Here is a 25,385-nt window from a genome sequence, read left to right as displayed (position 1 = left end):
CTGAGCTGTAGTAAAAACGTAGATATCCAAAATTCCCGTTAAAGCTCTTCTTAGAAATCAAGTTTAGCCCACCAACTGGCTAAAACTGCCAAAATCTTGCCTAATATCAGATTCATTTGAAAGATGTTCCTATTTGACAAAAGGATTGTCAATACAAACAGCAGAATATTCAAAAGTCGTAAAGTTATTGTAAATTTGAGTGTACGGATAATTGGATGAGGATCCGGATACCAAGGTCAATTAGAACATGTTTTTTCCACAATTGGTATTACATACCAGACAACTAACAGTGTATCTTCCTAGCCTGACATAAGCGAGCTACAAAACAGAAGTTCATTTCCTGTACAAAGAGCTCTTCAAGATTGCATAACAGCTAATTTAGTATCCCATCCTTTAATCCAGTCTATGTGAAATGGAAGAACGAGGTCTTCTCTGCAGAATTAACCTTGTTCATGTATCCTTTGAATTAACAGCAGAATAATAGCCGCTGATAGACGTCGAAATCTATGTGACAATTCTGTCATTTCAAACAGATATTTACAGCAAAAGCTACAGCCCCAGATCCAAAAGCTGTTCCTCATCATTGGCATTCTTGAATTTTTCTTTCAACAGACTCCGAATACTTTGCCTCAAACTTGAGGCTTCTTCAGGGTTGAACCATTTCTTTCCAAACTGCAAATTAACAACATCATACAAGATACCATATTGTGCAAGAAGATTTACATTCGTAATATAGACGAAGAGAAAAAATAACTAGTAGTAAAAGGAAATCAAATAAGAGTGACATATTAAACATATCTAAAGTATGTTCAATGGAGAAGAAGATACGTACCCTTGCCAAATCCTTCTTCTTCAGCCTGTCTGGAGCCTCTTCAATGAATCGTTTCATAAAGAATAGAACAAAGAGGCCACAATCATAATCATTCCCTTGTTGTGGGACCTGCTTTCAAGAATCATAACAACAAAAGAAGTTGGAAGGACAAATGCCAGCATTCAAACTTTTCTCGTTATTCAGGATGACAAAAAAATTTCGACAACAGCAAGCATGAAACCGCTGTATGGGCAATTTAGTTACGCAAAGACTTACCTGGACTATTCTCTCATCAATTCTATTAGAAAGATTCTCCCATACAGTGTCTGCTATAGGAAGATCCAATGGGACTTCTCTTTTTCTCAAAAATTTCCACTCCTCTATTAGAAAGCTGCAAAGCATGATTTGAATAATACCACAGCAACAATTATATTGCTAGTCATACTGATTTTGGGTATTAATGACATTCAAAACTTCACGACTCATTCTTTTGCATTTATGATAATAACCTAGCAGAACGTGACAAATCTAATCAAAAGAACTATTTAAGAAACCTTGTTTGGTATCGAGACAATGAAACAGAACATGTTTTTAAATCACAATCTTATGTCTTCATCACCTTTTTATGTTAGAAAAAATTGAACGGCTAGAGTGAAGCCCTAGCGAATCCAAATGAAGCATGATTGGTCCTGAACGATCTTCCACATCCGGTATACATATAATCACCAAGCTCCAGTGAAGACTGTATTAAAAAAAAAAGAAAAGAAATGAGAAGATCTACTGGTAAAAATTATGGTGAGTCGAACAGCAAAAACCACACAAGGTAACAAGAAAGCCCGAATACTTGAGTGATGCAAATAAACCTAACTAGAATGAACGTGGAGAGCTATGTAGTCAAATGGGGTGGATCAAAGCTGGATAAAGTGTATCCCTATAATAACTTCTTATTAAGCAAAAGACACAGAAGATTTAGGCAGCAAAGGGACCATATATTGATTTGGAAAAGTATTGCAGGATAAGGTCAATTTCGTTTGTTAGCAAGACCAAGTAAGATTCAGGCAGCTAGCTTAAACAATTTTTTAACCACATCGCAACCATGTTTTTAGCATGCACTATGTTAATTATGGGAGATAATATTTTACTACTAAAGCATGAGGCATCTAGAAACTGAGAAGTATTACTTCAGGAGAAAATTGCTTGTGCAGGGTAGAGTTCAGGAGAACAAAAGTTTATCCACTCTTTAACAGAGAGCACAAGCTGTTCAAAACCTTTCACGTATAGATTAGGATAACAAAGAGCCCCAGTAAGGAAAAGCAGCTAGATCAAACTTACCTCTTCGTACGCACTATGAATATAAATCGACATTTAAATTGTCAAGAAGAAAGAAAACCTGTCCTACGAAAAGGTATAGGTGTCCGAGCCTCGTAAAAATGCTTTCTACCAAATTCTATTTTTCAACATTTCAATGCATGAAACAACCCTTTATGCAATATGAGGCAACTATGATAACCTCAGCACCATTTTGTTGTCAAAACAGACTTGAATTGCCCATAAGAGATGCTTGCTTTGCATAAAAACTCTCCATTTTCTCCGTTTAACCAAAAATAAATAAATACATAAATAAAATCCTATGACATTTCACCCTAATGACCATTGCATACAACAAAGCTAAACCATCCTTCAATGATTTCTGCTTTTTTTTTAAAACATATACAAAAAGAATGTCACTGTCTCTACTTCATAGTGCCATCAACCATGACAAATATGAGTTGAGGTGATCTCACTGTTGTAAGCATTCACCTAATTGATTACAACTGAAAAACTGTTTATTGAGATAAAGCTTCCCCTTCTTCCCAGCAGAAGAAGCAGAAAAATGAGATACAAGCATGCTGGACCTCAGGATCCAATATTAGAAGGTCAAAACCTCTTAATAAGAATATAACATTTAAGAGATGAAAATCAAAGTGCAAAGACCATGATTTAAGATCACTCCACAAAGCCTCTTATTGTGTCGCAAGCGAATCAAGAAATGACACCACTAAATAGAAAGTGACCACATTTGTAGCAGAAACACCTTACTTTTCATGTATGGGTATGAGTACATATGCCTTCTCAAATATGTAAATGCGTTTCCACCAGCGCCTCAACTTGGCAAATGAATTTTCGATGTCCTGCCATATTGTGTGAGGATAGACAAATTAATCACAAAAGCTAGATGGAAAGATGCCATAGAGGATAAGGAATACTACTGCAGCTAATACACGTGATCTCATATAAGCCTAACCTTTTGGAACGGAGACTAAAAATATTCAATCACTCATTAGCTTATCAAAAAAATTAAGCCAAAAAAGGTAGCTACGTCTGGAATGGCTATATATATATATATATATATATTTTTTTTTTTTTTTTTCTTTTTTGGGCCTAACTTAAACAAATATAAAAGGAAAACCTAAAATGTCTTTTTTTGGCAAAACCAAATGTTTATGCTGAAAAATCAAGTGTTAAGAAGGACCATGCATTATCCATTCTGGTGAAGTTCCCCAATACATTTCTGACCTATGATTCTCTAGCTTTTTTCTTTTTTTGGTAAGTGGGAGGTCTTGAACCTAGGGCCTCCTACTTACAATCCCTCCCACCTTACCACCCAACCCAACCCTCCCCACTCTCTAGCTTAAACTTACAGAATGAATAAATCAAATCAAGAATAAGGCTCCATCAATGTCCTATTACCAGCAGCTAAACAAGGGCATGTCATACAGAGCAAAGAACCTAAGCTACCATAAAACTATATGATCATTTTTACATGGATTTCAAACATTTAGGAAAAACATTTCCCTTGTTGTGAAAGGCAAAATGCAAGATCAGCATATATCATGCTATGAACAGAACAAGCTTTAGCTTACAGAGGGAGACATCTTCTCAAACTTTTCTGTGGTGAAAAAGACAATACCTTTTCACCTAAAGCCTCTTTCAGTTTTTCATAGAAGTAGGTATTAAAAAAATGGTAATTGCATGATTCACTTTCAGTTGCTTTAGATGTCAGCCCCTCCACCTGCAGATACCTGCCCATCAAAAAGAAACATGACTTCTTCATTTTTCAGAAATTCCAGAAGAACAAGAAAATTTCAGAAGATATACATACATACATATGTAGGTATATGTATATGTATATATACATGTGTGTATATGTGTGTATGTATGTATATACATATATATAATTTCTCAACCCAGAATGAAGTGGAAGGTTCACTCATGTCTAGGAAGCGTCAAGAATTTTGCAAACACAAGATGATAGAGAAATTCGATCCCAAAACCTTCCCAGCTCACCCAATCCCCAACCAAAGAAAAAAATCCATTTAAAGTAGAGGTGACCTCTTTCTGAATCCAATCCTTTTGTATCAAATTCCTGAACCTGGCCCACGGTACCCTGCATTGTTTGCAAGTGACCATGGCATCAAACTTTCCATCTGTGTACTCTATTTAACTTACCGTATGTAAAAATTCATAATAGTTGATGACAAATATGCCTGAGGAGCGAGACAATCCAGGTCCGAGTAGCAGATTGTTTCAACAGATACAGGATCATCCCTATTTCCGCATATGTAGAACAAAGCTTAATTCAAACAGGTTCAAAAGAAATGCTTCTTCAAAATTACAATTAGATTTCAAGGCTGCAATTGCCTAAGCTATACCTGGAAGGATAATATATCCTGGTGTTCTTGCTGAAACAGAGTAACTGGAATCAGTAATTGTGATCAAACAAGCGTATAAAGGTAAACCACATAAATATTCAATCACTACCATTGATTCAGTTTATTTGTTTGAGCTGCGGTTTCTTCAACCTCAAGTTCCTCATCAACAAGTACAACTGTCTCCTGTACAAGATCCAAAGGGTATTGGAGCATAAATATTGCAGTAAAGTACATGGCATGCTTTAAGATGAAGGATCACTTCTCCCAAGCAAGGGAAAAAAAATCACTTGTCTGAAGACAACATTTTTTTCAACTACAACGCCAATAAAATGGAAAACCAAAACCAAAGAGCTTAAAATTGACATAATGGAATAGAAATAGAACAGGAGATCCTGAATCCAACACTGTTTGCTAGATAGAGTGCCTGGTACTTGTATGATTAATATCATATGGAAGAATATAGAATTTTCTTCGTATACAACCTAATCTCACCATTTATGTAATAACTTCAAAATTTGGACACATCATCTCATATTATTTGAGCATTGGTATAGCACCTGAAGCGTCCTACATAAACCCATAACATTTCTTCTAATCCAGCAGTCTAAAGATGTATTGTTTCGCAGGATTTGTCATCTTAGCATTCCAATTAGTTTCTGACCATGACATTTTGTGGCCAATAAATTGAATCCCCCTAATGCTACTTTATGTCTGATCTTCCTTATTACTGCAAGTGCAAGTAAATCTACAGCTGAGCATGGTTGTCATTTAACCACCTACTAGAGGCAATCACCAAAAGATTCCTTCTCCTGCTGCAGCCTCAAAGGCAAGCCACAGCCTCTGATAGTGTATGGCTTATATTGTAGACGAGCAAAAAATTTCCCCCAAAGAGGAAAAAATCAGAAGTAACTTTACCTTGATGCGCTTTGGGCTATTTGAAGCCTGGAGTCGAGCAGACCTTCTCCTAAGAGATAAGTTATTGGATTAGTCAAAGCACACATATCTGCACATTCCTTTGTTTTTTACTCTGCTAAGCAGAAGATCATGCAAATACGGAAAAAGGAGGACAAAAAGCGATTGGAGACTATGCAGGTCACCAACTTTTTGTTTTATGCAAAGCAAGGCTTGGAAGGAAAAAAAAACAACCAAAGGTGACGAGTCAGACCAAAAGAATACGATGAATTAGCATCAAACAATTGGAACAGGATAGGTAACAAGAAAAAAAAGAAGTGATGCACTTATTTAAAGAGCCAATGAAGGATCAAATCTAGCAATCTGCATCCTCCCATTTAGAGCAATCCACATGTTGCAGCGCAAGCATGAAATTCAAAAGCTTCATAAATAAATTCTACTCCTGAAGAGGTGACAAATTACAGCAGGAATGCTGGAATGGAAGGAGAAGATCCAGAAAGCAGACTCTACATCACATGTTGCATATTTTTTTGGCCATAATGAAGCAAGTAAAGAAAACAATGATATCAAACACAATAATTTGCTATATTAACAAGCAACCAAAACAAGTTTGGCTTTCTTAATAGAGAATAGAAGTTAGCATATGAAGTTGCAACATACTAAGAAGTGCAAATCATACTGGTATCAGAGAGCAAATGTAAAAAGACAATGAAGCAACCATGTAGTTGACCAAGTATAACTGCAGACTTAAACATCAAGAACTTCTTCATCTTTTTCTTTTTTCCCTTCTTCTGTAAATCAACCTTATCGTCTATCATATATAATGACCTGAAAAGCTATTTGGAAAAGAAAAAATTGTTTTGGTGAGAACAATTCCAACAGTGGACCAACATGATAAAACAAACTTGATACCTCATTGCTAAGAAACTACAACAATGATTATGTTGAATCATAAGTAAATGTAGTAAAAATCATACGAGCATAAAGATAGAAGAAGCTAAACAAAAATAAAATAACATGAAATTAAATAAACAAACAGACAAGCATGATAAATCTTCTTTAGGAGTACAAGGAGAAGGTGAGTACCTCTCCCTTTTATAACCATTTGATAGGGGTACATTATCAACATTCAGAAGAGGACTGCCCAAGGATTGAAAAGGTGATTCTTTTGATGACAACCCTCTCTTCTGTCTACTGCTGGATAAAGACGGCAATTGGGTTTCCATTTTTTGCCGACCACAGGGGTTTAATGTAGATAGTTCTTTTTCGAAAACTTTGAATGTTGTTGAATCTGTCTGCTGGATCAATAAAAGCAGGTTTGACAATCAAAAAAAAGCCTTTCAAACATAAGTAGGCCTGTCCTCAATTAAAGCATTCAAACTATCAATAACTGTTTAAAAACTGTTTTGAGACCTCCAAGGGATGGTGAGCCAGCATTAGGGGGCCATGGGTTCTCAATAACGCAAGGACCATTAATGCCTCAAGACCAAATGACAAATGAAAAATAAATGAAGGTTAATTTTGACAAGACATAACCAAAGAAAGAGTTAGGGGTTGATATAGCAATGGGGAAAACTTATACATTTCCAACCTTAGAAATTTATCAATTCTTTTATCAATGCCGGAGGTCCTTGATGGATTCCAAAGGCTTGTAAAATTTGTTATTGCTGCTGCCAAAAGTTTCCATGTGCTAGAAGAGGTAGCAATGGCTGAAGAAAGTACACATAAGATTTGAGAAAGTTTGATTCATATGGTAAACTTTTTGCATTGCACACCCATAGAAATTGACTTAATCTCCAAATCTTCCACATACTTTACCTAAATTTTGTTTTTCTAAACTGTATACGAGCAATGTTGCAATGTCTGCAACCTACATTCCACTTTACCACGCACTATTGAAGAATCTTTGGTTTTCTTGCAAATTTCAGCTCCCTTCAACTCAGCCTTTTTTTTATTTGGTCCTTGATACAGTTTGTTCATTCTTTTTAAGCATTGCCATAACTCTTTAATTTATGATTTTTTTTTCTTGAATTCCATAAAATTCAAGTTAAGGACTTCTACGAGCATGCCTTAAGGCTCTTGCCTCAACCCTTGGATATAGCACACCTCTACCTCTGTCACCACATGTTTATAAAACAAACATAATGATCATAAAGCTAATAAGAAAGATTCATGTTAATCAGAAAGACGTTCAAGAGTACAAACCATACTTTTCTGTCAAACTTGCTTGAGAAGCATGTTGAAAATGACAGTGCAGGTGATAAAGATGATGGAGGTTGCTCCCGAAGGTCATCTGATACACCTATTTGCACCAGAAAGAAAATGCTTTTCAAGTAAACAATTTTTCAGTTTAATACTCCAAAAAAGAGAGATGAAAACAATATAGCAAGTCGAGCGAACAAATTAATGTGCACATCCTTCAGGACACAAACATCTAAAAGTAATGGAAGAGAGGGGGGGGGGGAGGAGGAGAAGCTACTAAGTTCCTCCCAAACCCAGCAAACCAGTTCTTCCCCCAGCAGGAGGCAAAACAGCCGTGAGACTTGATACTGAAGCAGCAAATCGAGTCATATCGACATTTATCATTTTATCTGTCAGTAGATTGCGAAACAGCACCTAAAGAAAGTAATCCTAATAACACGTATTCATTTTGCATGTGCTGTTTTGTATAACTTTTTGATGATTTACATAATTTTAACTTCAGGGTGTCACCTTCATTTGAAGCTTAAAGCAAGCATAATTGCAAGACAACTTCAAGGTGAATCAAAAGGATTAAAAGCTTAATTGCTGCAACCACAGACACAGATCCATTGTAGTGCCAACAAAAGAAATGTTTACCGTTACAATTTTGATCATGATGTTGAATCAGCTTCTTGCATCCACCATCATCGCTCTATGAAGCAAATAATGAAAAACTGGAGTCAAATATCATTCTTAGTTGAGGAACGAAGAATGGGTCATAGGATGACAATCAAACTAAGTAAAAACTTAAACCTTACATCAGAACTTAAATCAGAGTATGGCCATGTATAGACTTATTCATGCACAAAGCCACCAGCACTTCAGTCATATGCACAATGTTCAAAAAGTAAAAAAGAATAACAAAATCCAAAATTTGCTTTCCGCAATATCAAATATCATGCAAAACAACATGCGTGCTTTACAATTGCAGAACACAACTGATATTCTATTCCTAGAAACTACGGTGCAAGTCATTTCATTGTGGAAACAATTCTCATGAAGTCACCTAAAATTAGAAGACAACAAATCTTTTGAAAAAGAACATCTGCACATGCTATATCAAAAAGAAACTAAAAGACAACATTTGCTTTTCACAACCTATCTGCTTTTGCCAAAAATGGGAGATTATGAAGAATAATCAAATCCAAGTCAACTATTCCATATCAACATATCCATGGGCGCAACAATGTTGGGGGCTCAGTGGAATTGTTACCCCAAAACTTTTAAAAACTATCCTTTACCCACTTAAAAAAATAAACATTTTCAATTAGATTAAGCCCCTATAAAACTTGATGAGAAAAATATAAATTTGCCCCCTCGAACATACATCTTCACTAGATTTCACGCCCCATGAATTGTAGTTTCCTTCCCTGACATGGATAGGCATTCCATGTCAGAGACAGCCCATCAGTGCAAGGCTTTAGTACTTTCTGGTGCTACCCAAAAAAAAAAAAAGAAGAACATACAAAAGCCAACATCCTCAACCCTCATTCGAAGATATTCGAAGTACATTTCCAATTGCTGGGCATAAAATCGGAAAACAATGAATTACCAACCAAAACAGTCCTAATAAATGAACCATCAACTTGGTTAATCATAACCCCATGATTCACATCACATGATCACTCCTTTAAACCCTCGGTACACGCATCCAAATAAATACATCTAATTTCAGACTTTTCAGCTGATACACAGTCGTATGTACACTTATTTCCACATACATTTTCCACTAATCCTCCAAAATTGAGGTACTAAAACAAAAAAAACCAAACCAATAAAAATTCAACCTTTTGGAGGGGGAGGAGACGCCGGCGCCTTAATTCATCCTCATGGAGTTGGAGGCTGCGCTTAAGCTTCTCGCCACCGTCTTTCAATGTCAAGGACAAAGTCGGTAAAATTTTTCTAATCCTATCCGCCGATTGTTGGAGTTGCTTGTCCGTCATATTTCGCAAGTCACTGACTAGTTGATTATTACTTACGTTTTCATCCATCTCCTTAGCCTGCGGCGATTTCCCGGGCACCACCACCAAAGACAGTGGCTCCGCCCCCTCCCCCTCCCCCTCCCCCAGTAGTTTGTCCCAGTCCTTTGAATCCAACTGTAGTGGGCCCCCACTTTTCGCCCCTTCGCCGGCCATGCATCCAATTTTTACATCTATACATACGCGGATGCTCTGTATGTATAGGTTCTATCTAATGTTTGATAGTCAATTACTCTGCAATTTGTTTGTTTCTTCTTCTTCTTCTTCTTCTTCTTCTTTCTTTCTTTCTTTTTTGTTTTTTCCTACTGTGAATGATTGTAGAGAAGTGTCGCGGAGGACGTGAGGGAGTAAAAATGGTGGAAAATTTTCTATTGAGGAAGAATGGTGGACTGGTACAGGTGGCACTCACCAGCAGAATAAATTGCAGTTCTTTGGTCTACCTTGCAATTTGAGGGAGAAAGAAAATGAATTTCGTGATTTTAAATGTTTTGGGCTTGTCGCAGGCTAAGGCCTGGTCCTGGTCCTGGTCCGCCAAGAATGGGCCCGTCCTTGTGGAATAAATGTATATAGTCCCAATTATACTTGATATATAGTTAAAACTTCACAGGATTTACCAAAGACTTACCGCCACAAGCATTGCAAAGACAAAGAGCCAACCCAAACAGCTTTATGTAAAAATTTTCCACAAAACTTCCTTTTAGGGTCCGTTAGGTTGGACTGAAAATATTTTCCTTGAGAAAATGAAAATATTTTCCATCGAAGTCATTTTCCTGAAAAATCATTTCCTTCCCCATAATTTTCTGGTGTTTGGTTATTAAGTGAAAATATTTTCCAAATTCCTTTTTTCATAATTTTCCAGTGTTTGGTTTGTCAATGAAATATTTTCTGATATGTTTGTTGATATGTTGCAAATATTTTTCTACTCTCAAAACATTTATTTCATTACAAGTTAATTTTAGTTTCTATCCATTATAATCATATTATCAATTCTATAAAATATTTATTCATATTACACCATGAATTCTTAAATGGAATTATTAATGATACTAATGAATTGGTTGGAAAAGAAGAGTTAAAAATCAAACGAAAACCTAGCTGAACACTATTTTTAGTAATCATGTTTCTAGCAACCCCTCATCTAGGAAACACAATACAATAGCCAAAAGGGACAATACCATCTCTGAGATTCACAATAGTGCTCTCAGATGGTCCACTTGTTTCTCTCCATTAGCTCAAGGAAAGAGAAAAATTAGAAAGATGAGTATAAGCAAAGTTTACCAAATCTGCACTCTCCTTTGATGGGGGCCTAAAGATTTTTTTCCAGGGGCAAATTTCTGATCAGAGGAAGCAAATCAATGCAATCCTTAGACGGTCAAAAAAAGTTTTCTGAGGATGAAAATGACAAAGGAGAAGATGTACAAGAACAAGCTAGTGGAGTGGACCAAACATCTTCGGCCTAGATTTGGCATGATATTGAAGGCAAATTGAAAGCAAATATAAGCCAAAATATAAAATACTGCTCAACAAAAACGAAAATCACATCTCCAAATGAAAAATGGTCCCAAAAATATCAGTTGCCCAAGTAGTAAATCATGGTTACAAAAGGAAACATCTGTACAACACGTCACCAATGTTCATGTGAACGTTTTACTGGAAAAAACTTAGTGACTAGAGCTTTGAACAAATCCAGTTGGCCTGCACCTACAATTCCCAAGGCCACGGCAAGTGGCAAGGTATTCAGTCAGCCCTCCTTTTTTCCACTTCTAGATCACCTCCAAGGTTCAATGGTGCTAAAACACAACAGGAAAAAATAAATATCTTAATACATGAGAGAAGCATCAAGTACACTCGTGAAGCACAACCTATTATAACTCAGGCCATACAAGAAACAATTATTCTGACAAGGCAATTGCATAATTCAGTTCACGTACTTTATTCGACGCCCCAATCTTTCTTGAACCTCTCGAGATAAATCAAACGAAGTCTGTGACTCTTCGCCATAAATGCTTTTCCTAGCTTCTCATTTTGCACCAAATGATCGAATACCAAGTCCAGAAATTCTTCGCTATAACCTTCTATCTTCATAATCTCATCATGTAGTTGGTTGATATCAAGTTTGTTTGCACTAATTTTGTTCAAAGCAGCTGCCACTTCTCCAAGTTGTTGAGACATCTTTTCAATGACTTCATTGCTGCGATTTCTTTTACGATGTTGTTGGGTTCCCGATGATGTTGCTCTCACATCTGAGGATCTTGCACTAGTCACATTCTTTTGTTCTACACTTGTCTCTTCACTTGTCTCCATACTTGTCTTAGGAACAAATGGAGTTTCCAGATCAACAAATGATTTTGCAAAAGACCCGGTGGCCAGATCTTTCCCAACCACAACAGCCATTTCATCATACAACTCGATTTTATTATGAATATACTTGTTGTGACCTGGATTTTTCTGCGTAATCATAAACCAAAAATTTCAATCAACAAATATGATTGGTCTTCTAAATCACAAATTAGACAACACTGACAACTACAGGAAAGAATCCAGCTAGCCCTCTTTGTATAATTTGTGCTGGTTTACATACTGACCATATAGGTAGAACCAAGAGTACTGAGACTAGAAATTGGTAATCATGAAAATCAATTTCAATTTCAGAAAAATTTTGGACCGGTGATTTATGATTTGTTTAAGACTCTATAAAAAAAGAGTTAAGTTTTAAAAGTAAACACTAAACTACTTAGGGAGCCCCTAAAATTCAAAAGATAACAATAGAAAGTGAAATGTCAAGGACCTAATTTCAGACTTTTCAGCAGAAATACACTCGCATGTACACTTATTTCCACATACATTTTCCACTAATCCTCCAAAATTGAGGTACAAAAAAAAAAAAAAAAAAAGCAAACCAATAAAAATTCAACCTTTTGGAGGGGGAGGAGACGCCGGCGCTTGAATTCATCCTCATGGAGTTGGAGGCTGCGCTTAAGCTTCTCGCCACCGTCTTTCAATGTCAAGGACAAAGTCGGTAAAATTCTTCTAATCCTATCCGCCGATTGTTGGAGTTGCTTGTCCGTCATATTTCGCAAGTCACTGACTGGTTGATCATTACTTACTTTTTCATCCATCTCCTTAGCCTGCGGCGATTTCCCGGGCACCGCCACCAAAGACAGTGGCTCCGCCCCCGCCCCCGCCCCCTCCCTCTCCCCCAGTAGTTTGTCCCAGTCCTTTGAATCCAACTGTAGTGGGCCCCCACTTTTCGCCCCTTCGCCGGCCATGCATCCAATTTTTACATCTATACATACGCGGATGCTCGGTATGTATAGGTTCTATCTAATGTTTGATAGTCAATTACTCTGCAATTTGTTTGTTTCTTCTTCTTTCTTTCTTTTTTTTGTTTTTTCCTACTGTGAATGATTGTAGAGGAGTGTCGCGGAGGACGTGAGGGAGTAAAAATGGTGGAAAATTTTCTATCGACAGGGAAGAATGGTAGACTGGTACAGGTGGCAGTCTCCAGCAGAATAAATGGCAGTTCTTTGGTCTACCTTGCAATTTGAGGGAGAAAGAAAATGAATTTCGTGATTTTAAATGTTTGGGGCTTGTCGCAGGCTAAGGCCTGGTCCTGGTCCGCCAAGAATGGGCCCGTCTTTTTGGAATAAATGTATATAGTCCAAATTAATTATGCTTGATACTATAGTTAAAACTTCACAGGATTTACCAAAGACTTACCGTCACAACCATTGCAAAGACAAAGAGCCAACCCCAACAGCTTTATGTAAAAATTTTCCACAAAACTTCCTTTTAAAGAGAAAATTTTTCTTTAATAAGAGAGACGTGAGATTTAAAAAGCATAAAGAATAAAGGAGGGTTGGAACCATTTTCTTATTTTCTTGAACTCAAAAATAATTTTCATTCATGAAAGATCAGCAATAGAAGCATTAACAAAGTCCGGTTCGACCCTGAAATCTCTTGTTCCCATTTTCTAGAAGCTACCTAATCATGCAATGTCAATTCGAAGTGTGTGAGCTCGGTCTCTCAAGTATCTTTAAGATGGCCTGTCTACTATATGTTAGCTGCTGTCTTTTCGCGGCGAGGCTCTTCCACCTCAAAATAAAATGGAATTGTACGTACTACGTACTTGATTGGCTGAGTAATCTAGTATAGTATAGGTTTAACAGCATGCCTGCACAAATAGGCTTTTCACAATTGCTTCAGATGTTTAGTATCAGAATCAGAATCCAAGAGAACCTATTTTGCTGGCTGCCAATTCAAAGAGAATGCAAGACAATTTATATGTTCGTCATTCACCAGAACTGATGCGTCCATTAGGTCCCAGCACTCAAGGTAAGGAGGTCAATAAAGAAGGCCACACATGATGATACAAATCGAAGAAGTCCAAGATCTTACAGTGCAAGCTCAAGTAAACATGGCTAAAACATCATATAGAGAGCTCATAAAAAAGGGAATTTATCCTCAATACAAACCACTTACTTCAGATTGACTTGAGAAAAGAAATGGCACGCAAAAAGCACGAGTATGTGCATATACACTTGTATTTTGTTACTTGCAAAAAGAATACTAATCATATTAACATATCTTTGTACTTTAGGAATCCCACCATAAGCAAAAAATTTGCACCGGCAACAAGAGAATTCATTTCATCAACCTTGTCGAGAGTCATTCCAAGCTTTTGTTTGAAGAGATCAGCAAACTTTTATAAGCCCACCTCCTGTAGCCTTTAAAGGAATTATAAATTGTCATTCAGGTAATCTCTCATATTAGACGATATGCGAGGACGAGGGGAGAAAAACTCATACTTCCCTGCATGGTAGAGAGAGAGTTGCTTTATCCTTGAGGCTAGAGGTAGGTAAGTTTTCAAGCATCTATACAATATAATGCTTGAACAATGGCAGTTGGTATAAATACTTTTTGTCATCTTTTGAACTTTCAATTTTATTCTTATAAAATTTATTTTGATTCCAATCACCTAATCATATTTTGTCAATATACCTACTCATAATCACCCTAAATATTATAACTACCAAAATACTGTAGCAATATAAACCAAATTTCATTCATGAAAATTTTATATAAATTTTTTGGTATATAAAAAAAATACTTATACAAAATTGATTCATTTTTTATTGTTTTCTAATTGCACACACATTAGATGTGCCTTTAACACGAGTCCATATAAATTGCAAAAGGGATTTTTAGGATGATGAAGTCATAATGCTTGCAACTCCTTATTCTTTTTTTTTTTATGAAATTTTGAATTTTTTTTAACTAATAAATATCCTCTCATGTTTTTTGAATTAAAAATATACGAAATGGCCACATTGATATAGAAATTTGATTTGAAATTCATTCATGAGAGAGTAAATAAAGATGAAATATCCTAATCCATACTAAAAGTAAAAATTCATTGGTCATGGATTTAAAAGAAATAAAAAATTGTACTTAGTAAACCTAACTAAAAGGATGAATTGTATCAAAAAATAAATAATCTTCATTGGTCATGGACTTACAAAATCAATAATGGTGATATTATTTCCAAAACCTAAATTTAAAAAAATCATTAAATTCATAAAACAGAGTCCTGTTGACCCTTCAAAATACAAAATTTTATTTTAAATCATTATTTTTGATAAAAATAATAAATACAACACCCGTCCTACTAAAAGTAAACAAATTTTTAAAATAAGTAACAATATATCCTTTGAAAATTTTTATTTAAAACTTTTTATAAAAAAATAATAAAAACAACACCAATCCTACTAAAGTAAAAAATAAGTAACATTATAGTTTAAAAGAAAAATATAGAATATTTGATTATAAACTGTGTCTAGTTCTATTTGTATATATCTAATCTCATTTCTACCCAACTACTAAGAATAACTTTAGATATTATTGATTATTTTGTGTAATTTTATTATTTCTTGTGCGGATGTTGAGGGTATTATAAGATATTATTAGTTTTTTATTTGCATTGTCAGATGCCAATTTTTGCAACCATTCTGATCAATTTTTGATTTTATATACATATAACCAAATTCAATCTTTTTAACTACCCAGAATAGAAACAATACAATAAATACATTCACAACAACCTCTTTCCTAATTCTACATTTCTAGATTTCATTGGCCTATAAACTTTTCCATTAGCCATCCACGATTAAAGACTACTTTAGGTAAGTTTCATTATATTGTTAATTAGGTGTCTTAGGTTCCATTTGATAAAACTGAATCTGAATTCTGAAGTCTGAATTCTGAAATCTGAATACTGAAATAATTAATTTGCTAAATTTTAAGCACTGAAAATAAATATATGAATGTCCAAATTTTAATGCTAAACCTATTTATACTGTTTGATAAATATTTATAACTGAATGCTTAGTAAGTTAAATTTGACAATTTTGCCCTTTTATCTTTTCACCCAAAAAAGAAATAGAACCTATGATTTAATTAGCTAAAATTTAGGTATGAAAATGACAATATTTATTTTTAAATCAAATTAATATAAAAGATAAATTATATTATATGAGGAGTATAGAAAAGAAGTGAAAGTCATTCAAAAGGGAGAAAAGAGAAATAGAAAATCATTAGATAGAGAATATCAGATTGTTTAATTATATAAGAATTTTGAACATAATTAATAAACAATGATAGATTTGGTAGATAAGATAAGATAAGTAAAGAAAGTCTATTGATTATTATCAGAATTAAGCATTCAGTTAGGATTTTGTAATGAAAAAATAACATACAAGTTTAGCACTGCTTAACAAGTTCAGCAAATGGATTTTCATTTATCAACATTCAAAACATTTGAATGTCTGAAAAAGTTCAAATTCAGTACTTTTTTTATGTTATCAAACAGACCTTTAGTGTTGTTTCAGCCGATTTATGGTTACATTAAGATGAGAACTGTACTTAAATTTATGGAACCATTGACAAACGTATTTTTTGGAAAATGGCCCATTCGTCCCTAAATTTTTTTCTACAGTCGATTTAGTCTTCTCACTTTTATTTTTGCCCAATTTGCTCCTTAAATTTAATTTTTGAATCCAATTAAATTATTTTGTGGCGATGCTACCATCTAAAAACGATTGAATTTCCAATTGAATAGTCAAATAAGTGTATTTCGGGAACTTCAAGTATGAATTGTAGTCAAACCGAGTAAATTAAAAAAATCATTAGTATTTGGGACATTTTTAAATTTAAAATCTTTTTAAGATATTTTTAAATTTTTTAATTAACTTCTTAACCCTTATTCTACCTCATCCCTTCTTGCCACAGCTACCACTGCCTGCCTTCCTCTGCCTGTCGGCTACTTTCCTCAACCATCCCTTTTCCTATTAACCTACACCATTAACTCACCAAAGATGTGATGTCTAAGGAGATCAAGTACTTTCACCTAACATCTCTCCATTGTCCGCAAGGCTGCAAAGACTCTGGGGTATGGACTAAATGTGGAGTTTTAAGTCTCAAAGGCCGCAAATTGCAAGAGGAAGGTGGACTTTGACGCAAGGGAAATCAACTTGCTCAACATATCACATAAATAGCTTTAAGGGCTAGAATATTGGGAACCCACTCACCTACAATTCCAAACCCAAATATATAATGACATTAGAAACATTAGAAAAAGCCAATGGAACAGAAGAAATCATATTCCTAGTCCATTTCTCTAAGATAGGCTTTATATTTTTTTTTGAGGAATTTTCGAAGATAGGCTAGACCGTAGAAATAGCTTAAGATTCCAGAATATCTTGTTGGCAATTCTTTAAATTTTCGCCAAATGTAGGGAAATTGATAGCATTACATTAGGAAAGAATGAACAAAAGCAGGAAACGACGAGAATGGCAATTGAATCTCCCTTACTCCCTAGTCCCGTTCCCACTAACATGATTATTGAAGGAAGCAGAAGAATTACAGTACTTTTTTGTCTTTCACAGCATTTGCAGGTTTCTTCTTCTACTTTCTCAATTACAATGTAAACTCAAAGGTGGGGAAAAGAGGGTGGGGAGGGAGAGATGGAATGAGAAGGAGGAGGTGGGTGGTTGGTGATAGAGGTTGGTAGTGGAGAGAGGAGATAATTCAAAGTTTTCAAAATGCTCTTGTTTAATTGTTAAATTAGGACCCAAAATGTTTTTAGGTGGTGGCGCCACCATAGAGGTTTTAATTGGATCTGAAAATTAAGTTTATGTATTAAATTGACAGAATAAAAATTAGGAACTAAATTTACTCTAGAAAAATGTTTAAGGACAAAATTTGCCATTTTCCTATCCACTGCGAATCTAAAGTTTTTTTAGATTAATTACAGTTTACCCCCTTGAACTTGACTATTTATAACACTTTGCCCACCTAACTTTTAAATATATACACTTTACCCCCACATTGACTAGTCAAATATTAATGATAAATTCTCCATCCAAAATTTTAACAAAATAACATTAATGCCCTTACATGTTAGTTCTAAACTAGTGTTATACTTTTAATTGGAATATGAAACATCTTATTAGAAAAAACACAAGGTCGCATGTTTTAGAAAATTAAAAATAAAAGATGGTATAATACCAAAGAATTGAAATTTTGTATTGTTGATAAAAAAAGAATTTAAAAATTTCTAAAACATCTGCACAAGTTTTTCATCGCTTATCTTTCTTCGTTTAAATTGTATGTGGATTAGTTCTAATAATTTTCATTTACCTTGCAAATTTTACAAGATTTTCATGAGTCAATAAGATGTTATTTGGTGATTTTATAGTACATTCATATCTTGCTTTATATTTTGTTTGAATTCTACATTTTAAAAAGTTAAAACATTTATAAATACGTTTTTCAATACATTTTTTATCGCATATAAAACATATTAAAAATTGCTACAATAAAAGAATTTAAGCAAATATATTTCATTCCTAATGCACTAATTAAATTTATTCAATTTAAAATAAGTACTGCTATCAGCATTAAGATAATACATTGATTTCCTTAGACTTCTTTATTGTGAATTATTTAATTCATTTTAGTGTTAAAAGATCAAAATGTATATTGTAATTGTGTTTGGATACATTAGCAACTATTAAAAAAATGGATATTTATTACGTGTGTTTAAGAATTAGGTAGCGATATTTTGGTCATAAAAAATATAACTTCATTTTAATTCAGTAAAAAGTTGATCATGAGGGGTAAAATGTATATATTTGGAGTTTAGGGGATAAAATGTTACGAGGGCCCAAGTTCAGGCAGGCAAAGTGTAATTAACCCCTTTTTTCAACAGAATGAATTGAAATTATTTGAGACAAATTAATTTGTTTCATAAATTTCAATCACTTTTTTATCTCACATATATCATATTACAAAAAGTATTACACTAATCATCTCAAATAAATCATCCAAGTAAACTCCCATCCAAACAAATCCAGTGAATCTAAAGTTAATAGCCTTCTAATTTGCAGGGTTGAGCTGCTACTTTAGAAAGCGCTACTACAAACACTTGCACTTATACATGTGTTTTGCCAGGTATAATCCTATTCGTAGCGAAACAATTCAAAAACTAAAACACGTGGCAAAGTAGAATGAACGACGTCACATAGGAATAAGTAGCAGGCGCTGCACAAATAAACACGGTAGCAAAAAAGTTTTGCGGGACAAAATTCCAAAATAAACGTGAAAAAGCTCCAGTCGAATGCAATTAGGTATCAATGGCGGAACCGTTGTCTTCTACCTCAGCAGAAACCACAACACCACCGCCGCCACCAGCACCAGAGTCCAACTCTTTACAGTCCGAATCCGTTAGTCCCAACACACAACTCGATTCATCGGTACCTAAGCAGTCCTCAATTCTTCCTCCAAACCCTAATCCAAACCCAAACCAAACCACACCCCCGCCGCCGCCGCAGACTTCACTCATAGCTCCGCCTTCGATCCAGCCCGGTGCTGTTGTTCCGCCAACTGCACCTTCCTTCCGTCCTGCAACCACTCCTTTACCTCAGTTCTCGCCAATTCCTCTCAACCCTGGTTATCAGGCACCCGTTGGGGTGCCGCCTCCGGGTGTGAGCGCACTGCCTCAGCTTCCTGGCATGTTGCCGCCGCCGCCGCCATCTGTTACGGGGGCGGGGCAGGTTCCGGTGGCATCATCTGTTCCTCCAGTTATTCCGCCGCTTTCTTATGCTCCCCAAGGCCAGCCAATTAGGGCTCCGTATGCACCTCTGCCAAATGGTTACCCGGCTATCCCCCAGTCTGCTCCTCAGGGCGTCATTCCTCCTCCGGGTGGGTAAATTCACACGTCAATTTATCAACAAATTGTTTCATTCCTTTTTGCGTAAAAAAAAGCTGATTCGAGCCTATGTATTGCTAGCTTACTGAAGTAACTGAACTGATTCTAGTTGTTTTGGCTGCAAATAGGCGCTAGCTTTATCAAATTTGGTATGGTCTGATTGGATTAGTTACGGAAGTCAATACTTGTCAATAAGTAGTAGGAAACTGACCTATCTGGAAAAGGCTAAATTTTTATGGATTCTGGCATGGTTTTATTGAATTAGTTTTAAGGAAATTAATAGTAAATAATTGTAAATAAGTAGCAAAAAGAATAAGGTGGCCACTTGCATATTTATGGATGTTAGTTGACTGGATGTTACTTTGCTTCTTAATGTCTATGGGTATTCGTGTATTTACTTCTGCAGTGAGCTTCAATTTGTAAATATGTGTTAATTGAAACTGGGTTTGAAAATTGGTGAGAAGGTAGGATTGGTGTTAGTTGGATGAGGGGTATCGATGACAGGATGTTTTCTCCTACAGTTTCTTGACTGATTACGGTGAGAAAGGGTGAAGAAGGCTTCACATGGAGTTTTTTTAGAGTGTACTGACTATCCCAATCTCCAACTACTTTTTTGGTATGCACAAAAATTTGCTTCATTCTTTTGATTCTTGTGTGGGCATTAATTTGTAGAAATGGAGAAAGAAAATGTTTCTTGTTAATCTAAATGAACATGATGGAAAGATGTCATCTAGCAACAAATATCTTTTGTCCAATAATGTCTGGTTCTGCTCTCTTTACTCTAATAGGATAGTTCTTTTAGATGTAAGGATACTTTATTTCATTTATTCGGATCTTGATTCATGTATTGCCGGCAGCAGACCATGTTAACAACTGATTGCTTCTTGCCTCTGGATACCAAGGTATCACAATCTCTCCAATTATATGAATTGTTTTTAATTTTCTGAATTTTGTTTACTGCATATGACATCAGGTTGAAGATGGTTGCTATATTTAGTACTAACGAAGGTCAAAATTTGTTGGTTATAATATATTGTATCAATGTGAACATGACGCAACCAGTCTCAATGTAAATTTTGCACAATTGCTTTACGGGGTAGGTTTAGAACGCTACTGTTTTCAAGTGGGAGCATAAGCCAAGTCCAGCTTCACATTCATAATTTATAAATTCAATGTCTCCTTGATTTTGCTTCAGGTTATCTGTTCAGCTGGTGAGTGTTGTCATTCCTGTGCTGCCATCTCTAATTGCTTGTAATGTTTGGTAACAAAGTTTGATTATACTTGTGAAAGTCTTTTTATTCCCATTTTTAATATATTTTCAGAACTTAAAATTGCTATTAGCTATCAGCATTCTCTGATAGAGTTGCATAGATCTTGATTCGTTGATGCAGGAATTCTTCGTTATCCGTCTCCTTTTGCACCTATGGCTCGACCAGCATATCCTACACGTCCACTGGCTGCAGGTGGCGTCCTCCCCCCACTGCCTCGTCCTCCCATTGCTGGTCCTCGAGCTCCAATCATTCCTGCTGTTGTTCGGCCGGCTGTTGTCCCAAGTGTTGCATCCACAGAGAAGCAAACAACTCTTTATGTGGGCAAGATAGCTTCAACAGTGGAAAACGACTTCATTCTTTCTCTGTTGGAAGTACGTGACCTTATTAATGGGATTCATTTGTATAATCAAATTATGATTATCTCAAGCTACAGCTTTCCCATTTTTTATTCAATTGAGTTTTGACGTGTATACTTGCATTGACATCTGTATATGTGCATGTAATTTTCCAAGTTATGTGGGCCGGTGAAGAGTTGGAGACGTCCTCAAAATCCTACGGATGGAACTTTTAAAGGTTTTGGATTCTGTGAATTTGAGTCTGCTGAAGGGGTTCTTCGTGCAATTCGGCTTCTCAGTAAATTAAACATTGATGGACAGGAGTTGATGGTACTTTCTCTCTCTCTCTCTCTCTCACACACACACACACACCCTCTCTCTATTTCTACACACACACAATGGCAAAAAAAAAAGGGGTAGGTAGATTGGCAAAATGAGTGTTAAAAATCATCAAGCATCTTTTTCATGTGTGCTTTTGAATTCGTGGTAGTGTTTAATCTGTGCTATTAGAATTGATGGATTTTCACATCTTAAGTTGTAAGATAGATCTCACACCTGGATGTGATATTAATTTGTTTTTCCACTAGCCTCTAAGCATGCATAGACATACAAATATTGCATTGGCTTGTTCTTCTTCTTCTTTTTTTTTTTCCCCTATAGGGTAATCATAGATGTTTTTGTCAAGTCCTGCTTCTGAAGTTATCAGCTGGCTCTTACTCCAGTTAGAAAGCTCTCCCTTTTCCTCTTTCCATCCCTAATGTAACCCGGAAATAGAGCAGTACTTTGGATAAGATAACATATGACACTGCTAATATCTGATATGCCCTCTCAGTTAAACTATAATCAAGCAACTCGGGATTATCTAGACGATTTTGTTCGAAAAAAACGAGAAAGCTTGAAGAATGTCAATGAAACTGAAACCGAAAGTAGTACCGAGAGCACAAAGAGAGGTGGAGTTTTATCTGCTGATAAACAGAAAGATGCGTCAAAGCCCTCTTTGGAATCATCAAAGTCTGCTACAGGAGATTCAGAAAAAGATGACAATAACACAAAGAATGATGAGAATAGGGATGCTTCCAGCTTTGGCCTTGTAACTGATGATGATAGAAAAGGTGATCAAGAGGCTTTGGAGAAGCTCACGGGCCTGATAGAGGAGAGGTTGAAAAACAGACCTTTACCTCCACCACCTCCTCAGATTGCTGCTGATGGTTCATCTAGCTCCAACTTGGAAGGTTCTGCTAGATCAAAGGATGGAGAAATGGATGCAGATACTACAAAAGCTGGTACGTATGTTGACAATAGCATGAAAATTTTAAACTTGCGTCTGTCATATGAATCTATGATATTTTTAATGTTTGAATTGCTTCACAATCATTTTGCAGATGCTGTTGAAGACAAATACGAAAATGAGATGCCTGGTGAAAGCAAACCATCAGGAGAGCAGGATAGATCTGAAACAAGTTCACCAGATCGTGAAAGAAGGCATGATAGGAGAAGCAGAGACCGTGACCGAGAACTCAAGCGAGAAAAGGAGAAAGAACTAGAAAGGTATGAGAGAGAACGTGAACAAGAACGAGCTAAGCGAGAGAAGGAGAGAGAATATAGAATACGGGATGATGAGCGTAGGTTTAAGGCACGTGAAAAAGAGTGGGAAGCTAGAGAAAAAGAGCGAGAACACTGGCGGAAGAGAGAAAGAGAGAGGGAGAAGAACCGGGCACAGGAGCGCAGATCAGAGATAGCAAATCAAGAGCGTGAAAGAGATGATGGTTATAGCAAGAAGAAGAAGTATAGGGATAGTGAGGAGGAAAGGAGGAGGAGACAAAGGGAAAAGGAAGAAGACATGGGTGATAGATTGAAAGAAGAAGAAGAGGTTGCTGAGGCCAAGAGGATGGCTGAGGAAGAGCGGAAGAAGAAAGAACAGGAGGAGGAATTAAGGCTTTTATCTGGCAATGGACGTGATGGAACTGTTTTACCTGAAGAAAACAATTGTGGAAGCAAGGATAAGGCCATTGAACAGACTTCTGATCATGATTTAGGTGTGAATAATGGTATTGGTTAGTTAGCTAGCTCATTTTCTTCGTACTTTTTGAATTTAATTTTTTTTGATGTTTTATAACAAGATTTGTGTTAAAGTGTTAGGTGATGGGACTGTGCAAAATGGTATTGCTGATCTGTCATTGATGGCTTCTCTTTCTACAAATGATGCACGGCAAAATAGCAATGCTCCATCTAGAAAATTGGGCTTTGGTCTGCAAGGATCGGGGAAAAGAACCACTGTTCCTTCTGTATTTGACCAAGATGAGGATGAGGACATGCACAAGGAAAAGAAGATGAGACCTCTAGTTCCAATTGATTACTCAACAGAGGAACAGCTGGCTATCCACTCATTAGTTTCTGAAGCACCACCTTCTAATTTAGCAGTGGCAACAGAGTCTGTAAGACGCATATCAAATAATAATTCTAAGGATGAGAAGCCTGATTTGGAAAAGGAAAAATGTAGGAGGTCTCATGATAGATCAAGCCAGAGGGATAGGGACAGAAATGGCGATGATTTTACACGCACCAGAGAAGAGAGTAGGAAAGAGAGTTTGGACCGGGACAGGGTACGAGAACCTGGACTTGATAAAGTGAAGGCCCCAGATAATCAGAAGCTCTTGGATGCCAAACAGTTGATTGATATGATTCCAAAGACCAAAGATGAGTTATTTTCGTATGGGATAAACTGGGCAACTTATGATAAGGTGAACATGCCTCCTAATGCACTATTTGTTACATTTTTATTAGCTTGCTGAGTGTGTTGCATATTGCTTTTACCTGGTCGGTTTGAAAACAGTGACTTGGCCTTTCAAGTCTTTGTGCTGATCCTAAAGCTCAGGAAAGAAACAAAGAAAAGTTAGAAACCACAATGTTTATTCTTCTTTTTGTATCCTGTTAGTCAGTCACCGCAAGAAGTGTAAGATCCTTTTTATTGCTAAAGTCTCCTTGTTATTTTCCTACTAGAAAACTGGATCTTTTATTCATTTTACCCACGAGGCTTGGGCAGGTCCTATGGAAGATGTTGTTCTCAAGTTTATGGTTTTCAGCCATTTAAAAGATTTGGAGCGTCTAATGTGTTAGCTTTAATATAGTTGTGAATTATTTTCCTATTTGATTGCATTTTGAAGTTTTGCTGTCATGTCAACTTTTTTGACAGAATGCGTTGCATGAGAGAATGAAACCTTGGATCTCTAAGAAGATTACAGAATTTCTGGGAGAGGAAGAGCCCTCATTGGTAGAGTACATAATGTCCAGCACCAGGGAACATGTAGAGGCAACTGAGATGTTGAATAGGCTCCAGGCTATATTAGATGAGGAAGCTGAAATGTTTGTGCTGAAGATGTGGAGGATGCTAATATTCGAGATTAAGAGAGTAGAAACGGGTCTGGCTTTGCGGTCTAGGACATGATTTAGGATGGGCTAAAGCACGTGTTGTTAATCTTGAGGATGGTCCCTTCTGCCAGACTGACTTTGTTTAGCGTTATATTCTCGAAGTCCATCTTGCACTACTAGCAGGCAGATGGTATTCTACATCGATATCTATATGCTACTTGCTAAGATAAAAGGGCGGGATGTCAAGCCGACGCTCGTTGCCAGTATCTTCGTAACCTCTTTGTTAAATGCATTCACAATTTTTCCATGTTTGTTTAGCCGCTGCTATGCCTTCGTCGTTAAATGTAATTCACATTTACCCCATATTTGTTTATTTTCTACTATGGAAGCTTCTCCTAAAGCAAGGCTATAATGTACTTTTACCGGTTGGTCTATGGTTTGCTTCTTCACAGAATTAGCTGAAGCATACTGAACTATTCTACGCCTTCCATGAATGACACAAGCTCTT

At 36.1% G+C, this 25,385-nt stretch overlaps 2 protein-coding genes across 9 annotated transcripts; one reads left to right on the top strand and one right to left on the bottom strand.

Moving 5' to 3' along the window:
- Positions 1–166: 166 nt before the first annotated feature.
- LOC113716637 (ubiquitin-like-specific protease 1D) lies at positions 167–13,186 on the bottom strand. Its single transcript, XM_072070177.1, has 16 exons — positions 12,551–13,186; positions 11,574–12,083; positions 9,444–9,842; positions 8,254–8,308; positions 7,626–7,717; positions 6,502–6,713; positions 5,419–5,467; positions 4,613–4,686; positions 4,504–4,533; positions 4,301–4,399; positions 3,762–3,873; positions 2,891–2,982; positions 1,431–1,553; positions 1,088–1,202; positions 833–940; positions 167–672 (listed from the first exon to the last, which is right to left on the bottom strand). The coding sequence occupies exons 1-16, from the start codon at positions 12,902–12,904 to the stop codon at positions 550–552; spliced, it is 2,547 nt and encodes an 848-aa protein (XP_071926278.1). The 5' UTR covers positions 12,905–13,186; the 3' UTR covers positions 167–549.
- Positions 13,187–19,245: 6,059 nt separating this feature from the next.
- Positions 19,246–25,311, top strand: LOC113717276 (RNA-binding motif protein 25). Of its 8 annotated transcripts, XM_072070854.1 has the most exons (9): positions 19,757–19,895; positions 20,424–20,804; positions 21,098–21,113; positions 21,294–21,544; positions 21,686–21,838; positions 22,341–22,791; positions 22,891–23,562; positions 23,642–24,249; positions 24,702–25,311. In XM_072070854.1, exons 2-9 carry the CDS (start codon positions 20,745–20,747, stop codon positions 24,951–24,953), a joined length of 2,463 nt encoding a protein of 820 aa, XP_071926955.1. In that variant the 5' UTR covers positions 19,757–19,895; positions 20,424–20,744; the 3' UTR covers positions 24,954–25,311. The 8 variants fall into 8 exon arrangements, with proteins under 8 accessions (XP_027097834.2, XP_027097833.2, XP_071926954.1 ...); XM_027242040.2 differs by lacking the exon at positions 21,098–21,113 and having other exon boundaries at positions 19,766–19,895; positions 20,763–20,804; positions 21,274–21,544; XM_072070856.1 differs by having other exon boundaries at positions 19,766–19,895; positions 20,763–20,804; positions 21,098–21,544.
- The last annotated feature ends 74 nt before the right edge of the window (positions 25,312–25,385 follow it).

Source organism: Coffea arabica, chromosome 11c (assembly GCF_036785885.1).
Source record: "Coffea arabica cultivar ET-39 chromosome 11c, Coffea Arabica ET-39 HiFi, whole genome shotgun sequence".
NCBI lineage: Eukaryota > Viridiplantae > Streptophyta > Magnoliopsida > Gentianales > Rubiaceae > Coffea > Coffea arabica.
This window is presented reverse-complemented; position numbering and strand designations above follow the sequence as displayed.

Excerpts from the sequence above, each read along its gene's own strand:
- LOC113717276 (XM_072070853.1), top strand. The coding sequence starts at position 19,328 with ATGGCGGAACCGTTGTCTTCTACCTCAGCAGAAACCACAACACCACCG. Across the intron at positions 22,792-22,890 it reads TGCAGATACTACAAAAGCTG|ATGCTGTTGAAGACAAATAC; the intron begins GTACGTATGTTG and ends ATCATTTTGCAG. Across the intron at positions 23,563-23,641 it reads AGGTGTGAATAATGGTATTG|TGTTAGGTGATGGGACTGTG; the intron begins GTTAGTTAGCTA and ends TTTGTGTTAAAG.
- LOC113716637 (XM_072070177.1), bottom strand. The coding sequence starts at position 12,904 with ATGGCCGGCGAAGGGGCGAAAAGTGGGGGCCCACTACAGTTGGATTCA. Across the intron at positions 4,687-5,418 it reads ATAGCCCAAAGCGCATCAAG|GAGACAGTTGTACTTGTTGA; the intron begins GTAAAGTTACTT and ends GATCTTGTACAG. Across the intron at positions 1,203-1,430 it reads ATTTTTTCTAACATAAAAAG|CTTTCTAATAGAGGAGTGGA; the intron begins GTGATGAAGACA and ends CATGCTTTGCAG.